This window comes from Brettanomyces bruxellensis, chromosome 2 (genome assembly GCF_011074885.1).
Source record: "Brettanomyces bruxellensis chromosome 2, complete sequence".
NCBI lineage: Eukaryota > Fungi > Ascomycota > Pichiomycetes > Pichiales > Pichiaceae > Brettanomyces > Brettanomyces bruxellensis.
Window position 1 is genome coordinate 211,255 of NC_054683.1, and position 15,511 is coordinate 226,765.

The 15,511-nt window shown below is 42.5% G+C and overlaps 7 protein-coding genes across 7 annotated transcripts; 5 read left to right on the top strand and 2 right to left on the bottom strand.

Moving 5' to 3' along the window:
- Positions 1-352: 352 nt before the first annotated feature.
- Positions 353-997, top strand: RPB5 (DNA-directed RNA polymerases II 24 kDa polypeptide (RNA polymerase II subunit 5); the record flags this gene model as incomplete). Its single annotated transcript, XM_041283726.1, has 1 exon — positions 353-997. The coding sequence occupies one exon, from the start codon at positions 353-355 to the stop codon at positions 995-997; it is 645 nt and encodes a 214-aa protein (XP_041134678.1).
- Positions 998-1,120: 123 nt separating this feature from the next.
- Positions 1,121-1,942, bottom strand: BRETT_005247 (uncharacterized protein; the record flags this gene model as incomplete). Its single annotated transcript, XM_041283727.1, has 1 exon — positions 1,121-1,942. One exon carries the CDS (start codon positions 1,940-1,942, stop codon positions 1,121-1,123), a length of 822 nt encoding a protein of 273 aa, XP_041134679.1.
- A 407-nt stretch (positions 1,943-2,349) lies between these two features.
- Positions 2,350-4,230, top strand: BRETT_005248 (uncharacterized protein; the record flags this gene model as incomplete). The annotated part of the gene is made up of 1 exon (XM_041283728.1): positions 2,350-4,230. One exon carries the CDS (start codon positions 2,350-2,352, stop codon positions 4,228-4,230), a length of 1,881 nt encoding a protein of 626 aa, XP_041134680.1.
- Positions 4,231-4,598: 368 nt separating this feature from the next.
- BRETT_005249 (uncharacterized protein) lies at positions 4,599-5,003 on the top strand (the record flags this gene model as incomplete). Its single annotated transcript, XM_041283729.1, has 1 exon — positions 4,599-5,003. One exon carries the CDS (start codon positions 4,599-4,601, stop codon positions 5,001-5,003), a length of 405 nt encoding a protein of 134 aa, XP_041134681.1.
- Positions 5,004-5,695: 692 nt separating this feature from the next.
- BRETT_005250 (uncharacterized protein) lies at positions 5,696-6,688 on the top strand (the record flags this gene model as incomplete). Its single annotated transcript, XM_041283730.1, has 1 exon — positions 5,696-6,688. One exon carries the CDS (start codon positions 5,696-5,698, stop codon positions 6,686-6,688), a length of 993 nt encoding a protein of 330 aa, XP_041134682.1.
- A 1,378-nt stretch (positions 6,689-8,066) lies between these two features.
- Positions 8,067-9,776, top strand: BRETT_005251 (uncharacterized protein; the record flags this gene model as incomplete). The annotated part of the gene is made up of 1 exon (XM_041283731.1): positions 8,067-9,776. The coding sequence occupies one exon, from the start codon at positions 8,067-8,069 to the stop codon at positions 9,774-9,776; it is 1,710 nt and encodes a 569-aa protein (XP_041134683.1).
- Positions 9,777-10,323: 547 nt separating this feature from the next.
- Positions 10,324-15,123, bottom strand: BRETT_005252 (uncharacterized protein; the record flags this gene model as incomplete). The annotated part of the gene is made up of 1 exon (XM_041283732.1): positions 10,324-15,123. One exon carries the CDS (start codon positions 15,121-15,123, stop codon positions 10,324-10,326), a length of 4,800 nt encoding a protein of 1,599 aa, XP_041134684.1.
- Between the last annotated feature and the right edge of the window lie 388 nt (positions 15,124-15,511).

Sequence of the window (15,511 nt, forward strand, 5' to 3'; positions counted from 1 at the left end):
AAATAAAATAGCCTTGGAAATGACACAATGCCAGTTTGCAATAAGGCATAAGACTAATAAACAAAGAATGTCAATAAGCAAAGAACGTCATCACTTAAGGAGTAGCTGTAATGAAAGCACTAATTGCATATTTGGTAGGTGATTCGTATGCAAGGATGTAGACCAGGATAGCGAGACAGCAGACACAAAATATAGTCAAAAAAAAAATTCAGAAAAAAAGTTGTAGATAAATTTTTCAAGCCTACAGGAGAAAGAAAAGCTGATTGATAAACATTATGCTTCGTAGCAAAGGAAAATAATATTTATAAGAAGCCCGGAGCGGAGCATAAAACAACAGACAACGGCACATAAAATGGAGGAAGTAGATAGATCAACATCAAGATTGTGGAGGGCATATAAGACGGTAAAGGAGATGGTGAAAGATAGAGGATACTATATTCCACAAGAAGAAATAGATTTACCATTAGATCAGTTCAGAGAGAAGTTTTGTGACTCAATGGGTGTTCCACAGAGGAAGCTCATGTCATTCCAGGCAACTCCAACACAAGATGCATTGGAAAAATACGGAGATTTGGGACCTTTATGGGTGGAATTCTGTGATGAGCCTTCTGTTGGTATTCAGACCATGAAGAATTTTTGCGCACATATAGCAGACAAGAACTTCTCAACAGGTATATTCATATATCAGCAGAACATGACACCATCGGCTACAAAGGCCATTGCTGTTGCAGAACCGGCAACTATAGAAATCTTCCAGGAATCGGAAATTGTTGTTAACATCACACATCACGAGTTGGTTCCTAAGCATATCAGGCTCTCAAACGAGGAGAAAATCGACTTGTTGAAAAGATACAGATTGAAGGAGTCTCAGTTGCCTAGAATTCAAAGCCAGGATCCGGTTGCAAGGTACCTAGGACTAAAGAGAGGACAAGTTGTTAAGATTATTCGACGCTCTGAGACTGCCGGTAGATATGCTTCCTACAGGATATGTCTATAGAAGTGTGTATGTACCATTAGTATAAACGTAATTGTTGATAGGAAAACTCATTCTAAACGTGTAGGAAATGATTATTTTGTAGTTGTAATATACTTTTCTTTCATCTACTCTAATTTCCTATCTTCAAGTTTGCTTCTTCTTCACACCCGAGCACATTATGGAGTCTCTTATTCCAGTCCACCAGGACACATTTTCAAGATCAACTTCATCTGCTGGACTTACTTCAACCCCATCTTTTCCCAAAAAGACTGGCCCTATTGTGATAATGAGTGAATCAACAATTGACTTGTGATTGTATTCCGATACAAGAAGACTGTTTATTACTCCCGCACCTCCTTCCACCATAACCGATTGTATGTGAAAATCCTGCTTGAGGGCCTTGAAAATCTGACACCAGGACAAAACTGGTTCCTTAATCCCATCAATTGTAACTCCAGTGCCCGCAGTATGTGGCTCGATTGCCAGTATTCGCAACTGACGTGCACCTGCAAACTTCTTTATCGATTCACCCATCATTTCCAGTACCTTTGAAGAAACAACCACTATTGGCGGATTAATGGATCCACTCAAAACGTTTTTCTCAAGCTTTGAGTGAGCATAGACGTACTGGAGTCTAAAATTGGGATCTATAATAACCGGTGTAATGATTCTTTGTGGTTTAGATTCAAACCTGCAATTAAGACCTGGATCATCTGCAAGTACCGTGTTTATACCAATCAAAAGTGCGCCATGCAGCGATCTAATATAGTGGGTTACCACTTTTGTCTCAATGTGCGAGATCACTGTCCTCAGCCCTCGTTTTTTGCTGATTCTGGAATCTAGTGATTGTGCATAGGTTAGAGTGATAAAGGGCAACTTATCATGATTATGTTGGGTTTGCGGAAGATACTTTTCCAGAAATTCAGGTATTCCGACCGGAAGATCTTTCTGTGTGAAATATGACATGGATAAACAAATAAAAAGAGGCTTTTATGTATCTATATTCCAGCAAGAGAATACTGAGGTATTATTATTTTGATTCTTGTAGTCACGTACGTATCTTGATTTTTCAATTTTTCAATTTTTTTTTTTTTTGCTTACAGATAAGGGTGAATTTTTCATCATCACTTGGTGACACCATTTGGGTATTTTATACTGTGTGATTGTGACAGTCAAAGACAAAGGAACAAAATACAATAAAAACCCGAGGCTGTTGGCTTTATGTTAGGAAGCTTTACATATTGACCATACAACGAGAGTTACCACATAAAGAAGCCATTTACGAGCATATTTAGTAAAAAAGCCTTTGCTTATACATACATTCAATATCGAAGAAAACTATTTCAAAACCATTTCACTTTCGCATATAGAAGATGCGATATCGGCTGTTACAGTATGGCAGGAATGGGTTTTCTGCATTTACGTGGAGAGGTTGCCCAAGCATACCATGTTTCAGCAGAGCAAGATTTCAGGGTTATACGTATCAAAAGAGAAACTTTTCATTGTTTGTACCAATAGGCAGTCCACAAAACCAAACAGAAAACAAGAGATACGTAGGCTCGGTGTATGAGAAAGTGCCACAGCTAAAACAGCTGGTGGATGGAATGCCAAAGCGAGATTTACCGTACTACGAACAACTTATGGCTTTTGATGAATGCTTAGCACATAATTCATCGTTTGAGAGCTCTTCAGGAAAGATGCTAGAGCCAGAAATGGGATACTGGAATGCGGTGAAGCAGGTAATGCCGTTATATGAGGAGCTTCTACCGACTGGTGAGCTAGATGAGCATCGAATGGATGAGTTGGTGTCACTTTTGAGAAATGGACTTCGTGTTTATAGATGGGAACTTGTCAGACTTCGAAAGAATGTTGACAGGGATGTGAACAGTCCACTAAAGCGGTTCCACAAGCTTTTAGCAGCTTCCTTACTGCAAATAGGCAACGATTTAGTGGCGAACAACAGCCCTCTTACCATTAGTTCAAGAGGTGCGACCAACTTGTTTAAAGCATATGGTGATTTGGGATTTGGAGATGAAGCGTCCAAGATATGGAGCAGGGCAAAGGATAAAGAGAACTTGAAGGAGGCATTTACCGCGGAATCGGCACTAGGATCCATATTTTCTTTGCTGGTGGATACGGAAAACTTTGATTATGAAGAAACATGGTTGACATACAGCCAGATTAAAGCACAACATACAAAATCGGAGGGAGACTACATACACGGTGAGCTCCAGCTTGCCGTTTTGAGGGCTTGCCTAATAAAGGGACACCTTGAGCGGGCAAGCGATATCTTCTCTGAGATTACTGCAAAAGTGATAATGGAGTTTAAGAAGAAGAACGAGGTGGTGCCAAGCCGATTGCTCGGATATATGACCAAGGGCCATCTTGACTTTATAGGCTTCTGCACTGATTATTCCACAGCAAGAACATTTTTTGATGCTGCAATCAGAGGACAGCTTCCATACCCGATTCCGCTTCAGATGGAAGCAGTTAAGCGCTTTATGCTCAACACATACTCGGCAACAAGATCTCTGGAGAAGGTGGAAGATATTTGGATCTCTTCCTGGAAGTTTTACCAGTCACATAGCTGGTCAAACTCTTCTATGTCTTCGACTTTGAACAATACATTCATGGAGATCTTTTTCGACAAACATGACACTTTCAACGAACAAGCGGCACTTGATCTTCAGCACTCATTATCGCTCTACAATGAGGTGAAACCATTTGACGAGCCTCTTTTCAATTGCCTTCTTATTCAATCCATGGTGTGGAAAAGCAAGCCATTCTTTAAGTCTTTGATACAGGCGTCAAATATGTACAATTTCCCGAAAACAAGTGTTTTCTACAGATGCTGCTTAAAGGCCACGGGTGTACTTAATGTGGCTGCTTCGGAGATCTTTGATCTCTTTTCAAACTTACTTGATTCGGATCTTGCCATGGGTGCATCCAAAATAACGAATGCTGATTGGTTTGCACTTCGTGATGCCACAATCCGGTCCAGGAATGTCAGTTCTGACAAGATCGACCTCTACTTCCGAATGTGGAAATTGTGCTCTCCATATTTTACCAGCATGAAGAATTTCCGCATGTATATGCGATTCGACATTAAGGAAAACAAGAATTATAGCAAGGTGTTCAATAATATCGACTCCGTTGATACTAGAGATGTGAATCTCCCGCAGCTTTCTCGGCTGTCGGCGAATAAGGAAATATTGGATTACTACAGGGAGCGGATGGAGACCAGAACACGGTAAAGTTTATAAATTTGTAAATAGGTATTTTGTATATAGAAGCGCTGGAAAATGAACAGCACAGGAAATATTTTACTGAGGTAAACGCGGGGAATCATCTACTTATTGATATTTTTTCGGATTGATCGCGAAAATTACGAAATGTGGATTTAAGACAAAAAAACTTACTGGAGTACGAGATAAAGAATGCAGCTGGTAGTATGCTCGATTCTCAATAAGTCATAATTTCCGAACCTAATAGGACCTGAGCAATCATCCAGGATACCCAATTGAATATCAGGGTCTTCATTAGCGGCGTAAGAGCTTCACATTGGAAGAAGCAAGAGAGCGAAGGTACAAACACGTATCATCAAACTTGAAATTACGTTCAAATGGGTCTTTGTGGATCAAAAGAGTCGGAAAATCGAGAGGCCATCACAAAGGTAACAGGCAGAAGACTTGGTGAGGGAAATAGAAAGGTGAGAAATGACATTAAATACACAAAGCAGGCACATGCAAAGGTAAATAATCGCATAAAGCCGATTAAAGGTGAGCGTCTAGGGGGATCTTCAGAAGATAGTAATGAAGACAAGGAGCATCCAGACAACAACAACAACTCAGCAAAGAGTATGGCTGCACAGGCAGCGGCTAGACGAATGCAAGAGAAAAAGACAAGAAACGAAAAAGGGACTTTGGGGAAAAAACTAGCGGAGCAAAACCATAAAAAAGCCAAGGATATAGCTTTAGAGGAGTATAATCAGAAGATATCAAGGCAGAATGAGATTTTATACGACTAGATGGCTCAGCATAATGTTGCTAAACTCTTATTAATGTGGAATTTAGTTTTTAGACATAGTACGAAATGCAAATTACACCACATAGCTTGGCTGGACCTTTGTCAATCCAATTTCACGTCGTAAAATCACAGTGTGGCGGTGCAAGGCAAGGAAGTGGCGGAGTCAACATTCGTATTTTTGATAAAAAAACGTAATTAATTCTGCTGAACTCCTATACGAATTAAGAACAATGAACCTAACAGCAAAGCAGAAGATATCGGAAAGCTCTCAAGACATTCTGGATCTTTTTTTTGGGGAACGAATACGTACATAATATGATCTAGTTAAACGGTGATCCAATGTGCTTTGAAATGTATGAATTGTTTTGAGGCTTCTAAGCCTAGCCAGTAGATCAATGCCCGTTAAAGCCGTGCATGTAGGCAGGAGTCGGATCGGGCTTTTTTTTTTTTAAATTCCCAGTTTTTTTATTTTTATTTTTTTTTTGAATTGATTCAAAGTTCACCTCCTCACCTTCTGAATTCATTTTTTTTTTTTTACTCTTATCTATGTGGGAACCCTTTTGACAGATGCAACGGGGATCTCTGAATTCAATCTTGACGCTTGAACTGTAATAATAGTTATCGATAATAGCTATCAATAAAAGATATAATAAAGAACAGAAGAGCACCTTTTTATTATCGATTAGGGGCAAAATGAAGATGAAAATTACACCACCAGCAATCGACAGGCAGACTTTTGGACTGGTGAAATCAAAATGGTTACACACGTTGTACAAATGGAAATTGATCGATGCCAGCTATGCAATCATACTTGTCATTTTAGATGCAACGGTGGTACACTGGGCACACCCGTACGAAAGACAGTTTACAATAAACGATATCACGATAAGCCATCCATTTGCCGAACATGAGCATGTTCCGGCTTCCATGCTTCTTATTCTTATTCTTGCAATTCCACCTGTTGTTTTCTTTGTGGTGGACATGCTTTTCACTCCAAGGGGCCACAGGTTGTACCTGTTCTACATTTCATACTTGGGCTTTGCCGTTTCTGTCACAACTTGCGACCTTATTGTTGAGACAATGAAGAATTGGATAGGAAGATGCAGGCCAGACTTCCTTGCCAGGTGCATTCCAAGCGACGATGCGGTTGCAGACACGCTATACTACGCCAGTGAAATCTGCACGACGAAAAACGTCAGTCGACTTCTAGATGGTTTTCGCACGACCCCGTCTGGCCACTCGTCGATGGCATTTTCGTGCTTTGGATATCTGACACTCTGGATGCTTGGTCAGTTTTTGGGATGCTCCTGCAACTATGTCGGTGCCTGGAGGTTTTTGGTCTCTTTTGTGCCTTCTCTCTTTGCTGCATATGTTGCATGTTCCAGAACTCAGGACTACAGGCACCATTTTGTGGATGTGATACTTGGCTCCTCCATTGGCTGGCTTATGGCCTGGTGGTCTTATCGCAGGTACTTCCCTAGTGTCTTTAATAGGAGCTCATATGTACCAAGTATCATCTTGGACATTTCCAAACATGGACTTGACGATATTCAGACCCATGACTTCTATAATGAGCATAGCTCAGATATGGAGGGGTTTGACTTGGAAAGTCGCGGTGCTGACATAAGCAGTGAAGCTAATACAAGCAGCACTGCTCCATTAAATTATGATAGGGATGTTATATAAGGGGAAAGTAATGTGTTTTACGTATTGGCAATAAGGAACATTATACATTTTGTGGCATACAAGGAATGTAGGTATGTAGTTGTATGTAGTTATGACATCGAAATAGAAGCTTCTAGGTTGGGTAGATTGGTTGAATGAAATTATTGGTATGAGTTAATGTGCAATAGTATATAGTCTTTTTGAAAACAAGACAAAACACATGCCTTAAAAATGAAAGAAAAGGTGTTGGTATTATGACGTAATAATCACCAGCAGAGTAAATTATGAAATGAAATTCCGTTAATACGATTGTGATCATGATTGATATCTATCAAACAAACCAAAAGCTGTCAAAGTTGAAGGAAAAAGCAGTGAAGTTCTAAGGAGAACAAGTCTCATTGTCTATTATACTGTATAAAAAGAGAAATGACAACTATCTAAAACTGAAGATATCCTCAGGTGTTCATACCGAAAGCTGTAGCAAAAGTTATACACTACAATCAATATCAAAAAACTATACTAAATCTGGCAATAGCAACTTTACCAGATGCAGGCATTTTATTTGACCTATCGCTGTCCAAATATCAAAAAAAAAGCATTATTGATAAGTTCAACGATCAAACTGCTATCAAAGCTATTATACCGTATGCTACTATTCCTTATGTATATCGGGAGCAGGGTCCCCTCACTTTTTTTTTTTCATTTTTTTATCGCGCACTATTGTTCTCCAAACTCTTACTCATGCGACTGATGATATCGTTACAATTATCACATTCTGCTGGGTACCTAAATAAAATTTCTTAAGATTCTGAAAAAGTGTCGGCAATTCTCATAAACAGAACAAAAAGCATCCAGCCAAATGAATGTGACAGATTGCAATTAGACGTACCAGACTTTACTAGAAAAACAGTTCCCAATTGTTTGCACAGCCACACATGCTTCTCACCAGCCACATACAGGACTCGTGAATTCGACCGGCTCAATCTAATTACCCGAACTGAAATATCTCTTTACGAGACCAAAAAAAAAAGCACTGAAATCAGGACAGCCGAACTTTTTTTTTTAGTGGTTCCGTACATGAATCTATAAATACTTAGGAAGGTAGGTATTCCATCTTGGGGAATTATGCCTTTTTCTTTTTTATCATTAAACTGCCATATAGTTCTTTTCATCACATTCATTCTCTATTCAAGCTGATCGGTTAACACATCAGCCACATCACTCGATCGTGAAACAAGCACATTCTTCTAATTGCTCTAATTATTCCATAGAGCAAATTTTGGTTTCGGACTACGATATCATACAATTCACGATTAATTCTTGCTTTTACCATACCGTTCTTTCTTGTTTCGAGGATTCAAATTCATCCAAGCTTTAATATTACCCTATCGTGCAACAGATGCCATCAACATACTGTCTTCTCTCAAATGGAGGACTCCATTTCCTCCCGTATCACAATTCGAACTCGACCGATATTTCACTAACGCGAAGTGATATTGGCGAGAATACAACAGGAACAAAGGATTCTGGACAGAGTATGCCTTTGCCCTCACAGTCTGCATTTGGCATTGCCTCCAGTTCGTCTCTTCCCGGAATGGTGCCAAAAGATAGCTCGAGCCGCATTTTTTCCACAATTTTCACCAGCAAGGCCAGAAACCAGTATCCACAGCAAACATCATCGATTATGGGGATTTCATCCAACAGTGTAGCATCTACAGTATCGTCCTCATGCCAATCGTGTGTCTCGAATGCTGATTGGCCGGTTTCAGGTGGGAAACAAGATGATTATTCATTGTCGAAAAGCCGGTCGACTTCGCCATCAGTGGCTAAGGAAGTGGAGAAATGCTGTGCACATTCGATTTATCTCCCCGATCGGTACATCGAGCCATCCGAATCGTCCAATCAGAAGCTGCAGGTGAGGCAAATGCTTCTAGAAATCTTTCCAGAGTGGGGAAACAACGAGGATTTCATAGAACTTCATGAACTTACAGGCGGGATTACCAACATGCTGTTGAAATGTACCTATAAAGGCCCGGAAAACGTCCAAAACGGGTACAAAACTGTCCTGATACGGACATATGGTCGCGGAACTGGGTTGCTTATAGACCGGGATCGTGAGTTTGTGTCGCATTTGGTGCTCAACTCGTACAATTTGGCCCCCAAAGTGTTTGCCAGGTTTGGAAATGGCTTGGTGTACGGGTTTATAGAAGGCCGGGCTCTTCACTTTGACGAGCTTTCGAACCCCAGTGTGTATCCTTTTATAGCGTCTAGATTAGGCCAATGGCATCGCACTGTGAGAGTCAAAGTGATAGAAGAGGGCTTGAGGCGGATGCGGCTTGAATTTAGGCAAAGTGAGAAAGTCGAGGTGTCAAAAAAAAGGCCTGGCAATATTTGGGAGCTTATAAAAGGGTGGATAGACATTCTTCCGCAGATCAAAGGTCTGGTAGCAGTTTGCGACAAGAACCAAGACCTTCAGCAGGTAAGAATGGATGCAAAAGATCCAGAATCGATCCAGTTGACTCTCAAACAGATCCTTTCGAGAGAACTGGAGTGGCTAGCAAGCGAAATTGGTGATTGCTCTCCCCAGGTAGCTGCTCACAGTGACCTTCTCTGTGGAAACATCATAATACCAAGTGAGCTTTCGAGAGAATTGGAGGAGGCAGGTAGAAACAGCAAAATTTCAACCAGACACTTGCATTTTGATACAAACCCGATCTCCTTTATAGATTACGAGTACATGATGCCGGGTCCAAGAGCTTTTGACATCTCAAACCATTTTCAGGAATGGCAAGGGTTTGCATGTGATAAGAGCCTGATTCCTAAACCCGTGCGGACAAACCAACTTTTGCGCAAGTGGTGTATGTCGTATTTGCAGAAAGACGGCAGTGAAGTGACCGAAGTTATGATTGATGACCTCATAGATGAAATTTCCCTGTATTATGGAATGCCGGGATTCTATTGGGGCATTTGGGCCGGAATCCAGAGCACTATATCATTGATTGATTTCGATTACGGTGGTTATTCTGGCCAGCGGCTTGTGGAGTACTGGAATTGGAAGAGATGGTATTTAAAGGAGAAGGGGAGCAGGCTGTATAAATGTGTGAAGTGAGGGGACATTTGTAATTGAGGGAGTGGGGACATTTGTAATTGAGGGATGCCGTGAGTGAGGATATTTGTAATGAAGGATGCCAAGTGTTTGGCTGACTATATTTAATGAATATTTGATGTAACATGTCCATACACTATAATTGTGTACTTTAGCTAGTCAATGTAACCACCCCGGTATTTGTGAGCATAATTTGCAGAAGGTTTTATTTCTGAATGCAAATACGATGCATTGTAACTTCGCCATGTGCAAGTCTCTGCTTTAAGCTGAAATGTACCTCATATATACTTCATGTTTCTTCACTAGACATCTATCTGTAATTTATCCACATACGCTATGCATTTTACATTACACACTTCTACTTCTTACGCATCAACTACTTACACTGCGTATTTTATCTCATACACCTCATCCTTTCCTCTATATACTTGTCTAACCTTTAATTTAACTATGCATTTCTATGTACCCCATGTATTAAACTGTGTCTCCCATCTATACCTTCTAAGCATTCCAGTAATTATGCAATTCTTAACTCCAAATACTAAACCAGTCATTCGTCACCTTCCTGATCCAGAACATCCTTGAGTACGCTTGTCTTCCGAAGAACTGCCGAGTTGGAAGATAGCATGAACCTTTTAACGTTATGGTCTGCCCCCATCTTTTTCGGAGAGCCATGTTGTGAACCGAAGTCCAAAAAGCCACCGTAAATCTTATCGGCAGAGGGAGGGAGGTTCAAAAACCAATTTCTGCTATCAAAGAGCTCGATAAAGCCCTCAAACTGGGGGATGGTGCTCATCAACTTGCGAGAACCAAAGACGATAAGCTTCGATTTGGCTCTAGTCATAGCCACATTAACTCTCCTCCATTCCCGAAGCAAGTCTCCCGCATTATTGTTATCGTTTGAACGGACCAAGGAGATGATGATGCACTCCTTATCCCTACCCTGAAACCGGTCCGCAGTTAGTATATCGAGGTCGGGAAACATGGAGCCAAAAGACCGGTAGAAAAACCGGAGCTGGGCCTTGTAAAAAGACATAATTCCAATCGAACTCTGGTCCACACCACCCAGAACGAGCGTCTTCACAAGCTGGACGATCAACTTTGCTTCTGTCGGGTTCTCGATCTTGTCTCCTTTGCAAACCTCTCTTGCCGGCACCTCATCGTGGTTGATGAACAGCACTTTGGTCTCTGGCTTCAGAACCTGGGCCATCCACCTCTTTTCGGGGGGCAAAATGCCGAATTTCTGCACAACACGGTCGGGAAACGGAACATCAAGCGTCTGCATTGCAACCTTGTCATCACCACACTTAAGACGGCCCTCATATATCAAGGTGTTGGACACAGCCATGATGTCGGAGCACATTCTGTACTGGTAGGAAAGCTGGACGACACTCTCAGGGTGGGCCTCACTTAAACGCCTAAAAAGCGACTTATCAAGGCCTCCAGCCCGTGCCTCAGCACTCAATATTAGAGGTGGAAGCTGGTAGTGGTCTCCGACAAGCACAAATTTGTCCGCCAGTGCCAGAGGACCCAAGCAAACCGGCATTGACACCTGTGAGGCCTCATCCACTATGCAGTAGTCGAAGTCCCGCCTGTGGACAAACACCAGATCGCCGATTCCAAGACACGTGGTAGCCACAATCTGGGTGTTCATGATGGCATCGTCGAAATCGTCCTGGGTCTTGATCTTGTAGATGCTGTCCTCAGAGTAAAGCGAGTACTTGCGGACTTTGTCACTTATGCGTGAGGGAGAGCCAACTCTGAGAACAGACGGCTTGTCTGTGATCTCCAGTACTTTTTCAACGATATTATCCACCGCTGAGTGCGTATACGAGGCGATGAGAACTGACTTGCCGGCTTCAGCCAACGCCACGATGATTTTCGCAATTACCGTCGTCTTCCCTGTACCAGGCATGCCAAGAATTAGGCAGTAGTCCTGCGTTCGCAACACCTTGTCAAAGGCAGCTTTCTGGTCGGCGTTAAAATCAGAAGTGTCCATTTTCACGTCCACAATTGGTTGTCTTGTGAAATGTGGAGTTTTCAGATCAACAACCATCTCGCGGCGCCTGTGGTCGCCAACAGACAGGAAAAGATTCAAGATGTTGAACCGTGCCAGTGCCATACCATGAAACATTTCATCCTTGTCGATTCTGTACGTTTTACCGGCCACAACCTCGGGTATTTGCAGGTTAAACTCGCGCTCGTCCACCCCATCTTGCAACCGGCCGTTTTTCCTCCTCTGCGTTGAGTATGACGACTCTAGAACAGTCTGGAACACCTGGTTCCCGCTCTCGTTGAACTCCTTCATCCGCACACTCGAGTTGATCCACTTGCGGTCCGTACTTATGATGATTGAGTCCTCCCTGATGTTCTCCACAAACCCAAACGACAACCCGTACTTGCCCTGTTCATCGCTCACGATGATCCGGTCGTGTCTGGAAAGCTGCGAAAGCATCATGCTTGGGTTTGCGGCTTTATCACGAGTGAACCAGTACATGTACCTTTTTGATGCCTGCAGAGACTCGGTTGCTCCAACAACACGGAGATTCCCCACCGCTTTTCCGCCATTTTCCTCCCTCTCCTTGGACGAAAGACACCACAAGTGCTTCTTAAAGCTGTCCAGAAGAGCCTCCTCCTTGGTCAAAGTCTCGTTCCAGTGCCGGTAGAATTTCTTGTAGTGCGGATCGACGCAGAATTCGGTCAAACTGTTGTACGTGGCCTCATCTATGCCGAAATCTGCTGCACTGCCGTCCTCTGCAAGGCTGTTTACAGCAGCACACTCTGCAAGAACAGGGCACCGCTCACAGCTGGCCGCCTTTTTGATTGGTGGAAGTGTGGCCATGCCAGCCACCATGTACTGGGAAAGCTTATTGCGAATGTTGACAAGCATGCGGAGGTCATTCTTCTTCAAAGCCTCGAAATATGACGATACCGTCTTCGTGTACACCAAGGAGAGCAAATCGGTGTGCAAGTCGTACCTGTCACGAATCAATAAGGTGTACAACGAGGCCTGGGCCCTGTTCGTGATGTATTCCCGCCCGGTTTTGATCTCCATCGGTACAACAAACTTGCTGTGCTGATTTGTGAGCATAGCCTCAATGACCACATCGATAAGACCCCTTATGCCGAACATGGGCGACATGATATTCTCCTCAACGTCTAACACGTTGGTCACCTTATAAGGAATGGAAGTCTTCGATGGATACACTGTATCAGAAAACGAGGTCGTCTCACCAGAGCCAACCATCCCATGAAGCTCCTCTTTTGGCACATAAGTCTTCATCCACGTCTTTATGTGTGCCATGTGCTCAACAAGCATCTTTTTCACGCTGGCCCTGTCTGACTGGGCACTCATGATGGGCAGCAGATTCGCATCAAGCTCCTCTTCAACAATATCCAGCATGAACTTGGTGTCTATGTTCCGCTCAATGAGACACTGCTGAAAAAGACGGTGAACAATGTTTCCCACAAGCATTGGGATCACAAACTCACCCGGGCCTTGAAATTTGTTGTTGATGACTGCCACTCTCGGGCAGTTTATCGACTGCGAAACCATCGTTGCCGAAAGAAGCGTGTCCGGGTTCCAGATCAACAAGTTGTGCGTTTTATCCACAAGATGCGAGTTGCCATCTGTATTCTCGGCAACTATATTGATGATATCGTTTTCCTTGAACTCTAGCTCTGCCCACAGGTCTCGAACCACAATGTTCTGCATGCTGTCATCTTGCGAAAGACATCTCAGTATGAGTTGCTCCTGTTTTCCTTTGAAATGGCTTTTGATGATTTTCTTGATCTGAAACCTGTGACAGTCTTTCTTCAAGATACATGCTTTAGCACCATTTGTGGCTTTCACATCCGTCACATACTGTGTTTCTGGATCCACTTTCATGTCTTTGAATGATGTAGATTTGGAGATTGGCGCTGGGCTAATCTCTTTCTCAGACTCTGTTCTGGTGTCTATGCTAATTGTTTGTTTGCTTTGCCTGCTGGGAGTTATAGTTTTACTGGCACTCGGAGCATTAGCAATGTAAATTTGATCCTTTTTAGCCTTGCTGATGTCAGTCTCATCATATTTATTGCCATTTCCACCTTTTATATCTGTACTTTCCTGCTCTCTCTTGGAAGATCCCTCATACAAACTAAGAACTTCATCACCATCATCCGTAAAGCTGTCATCTGAAGAAATATTGCCAGTCTGCTTTCCATTCTTCTCTTCCTTCTCAGTACTTCCTATCTGACTCATTCTCTCTCTTCTAGCCTCATTAGCAAGCTCATCTATCTCCAACATGTCCACATCATCATCTGAAAACTCATCTCCAGAGTCTGTTTCTGGATGCTTGTCGTTTTCTGGTTGCGAATTTTGCTCAGTTACATTTCCACTTGGCAGCTTCTCTTCCCCGCTTACAACTCCCCTCTCCTTTGACAACTTACTCCCTATTTCGATTAACAGCTGCGAAACATCCTTGCCTGCAGCAGGAGACTCATCTCCATCCTGTTTGTGTGCTTGGTAAAGTTTTCGACTGTGCAAACTCTGCTCGAAACTCTCACTAAGTGTACTTTTTCTTGCAATTATAGGCCCAAGCTGCCCGGGAACATTCCTCAGTGTTCTCCTCTTACCTAGAGACCTGGGATCGGAACTTGATCGAAGAAACGAGGGTGTTATCATAAGCTTTGGAAGCTTTGTTCTGCGTGAGTCAGATGGTCCTCTATTATACTTATCAATCATTCGTTTCAAGTCTGGATCCAAAATCTGTGCAATGCTGTCAACATTAGACGCACTATGCGTGCCTTTAATACGTAGTGGTGATGAAGATAGTGCACCTCTATTAGTGGGGCTCTCCAATGGATCCTCTGTATCACTTTGATTGTCCTTTTGGTGCTTTAAATCCGGAGTTATGGCCCAAAATATGTTGTCATCAGAAGATGGGTGATGCTGATTGGATACCGAGCGGTTAGCCGAGGATTTTCGACCCATCCCATTTACACCTGCATCTCCTCTATGTGGTGTTTGTATGTCTGACGGTATTGCACCCTTATCATCGCTGGAAATTGGCCAATTATCGTTCGTAGACTGTTGGCTCGACCCAAACGGACTGGAAGGTTGTGGACTGCTAGAAATGCCTGTTGTGATTGTATTCTGGTTTTCCAAAAGATTGGTTCTTGCTCTCTTGAGCTCCAATACCGAAACCGCTTTTTTGGATTTCGCCACCCCGAACGAAACTACATTATTTGTCAAGTTGTCTGTCGGTATTCTTCTTGTACTAAATCGGCGCTTATGCTTTGTACCTGATTCATCGAGCGAGTTTTTATCGGATCTCATCCGTTTGACCGCACGATTAAATGGCTGCATTATGCTTAAATGCTCTGCAAATTATTCGTTTACCGGCAACTCCCTATATTATTTCTGTTTTAGTGGATCAAGATTGATCTTATATCTTTTCACATTCTGAGCAGCGCGGCAAAATATAGACGCGAAAAGTTTAGTTCTTCTGGCGTGGGTCACGTGACCAATCATTTTGGCTGGAGATGCGTGTGTAACGGGAGGCTTGAGAGATTTGGAAGTACTTTTGAGCATAATACGGGTTGTTAGTAGTTTGTGTTTTACTGTATCATAAAAAAAAAGCCTAGTATTTTTGTGCTTATGTGCCGTATACAGCTTCCTGACTTTTGTTAGCACTATCCGGTAAAATGCGGTAGGACTAATCCTAGTGAGTGCTTATTCCTCGAGCCGCAAGTAA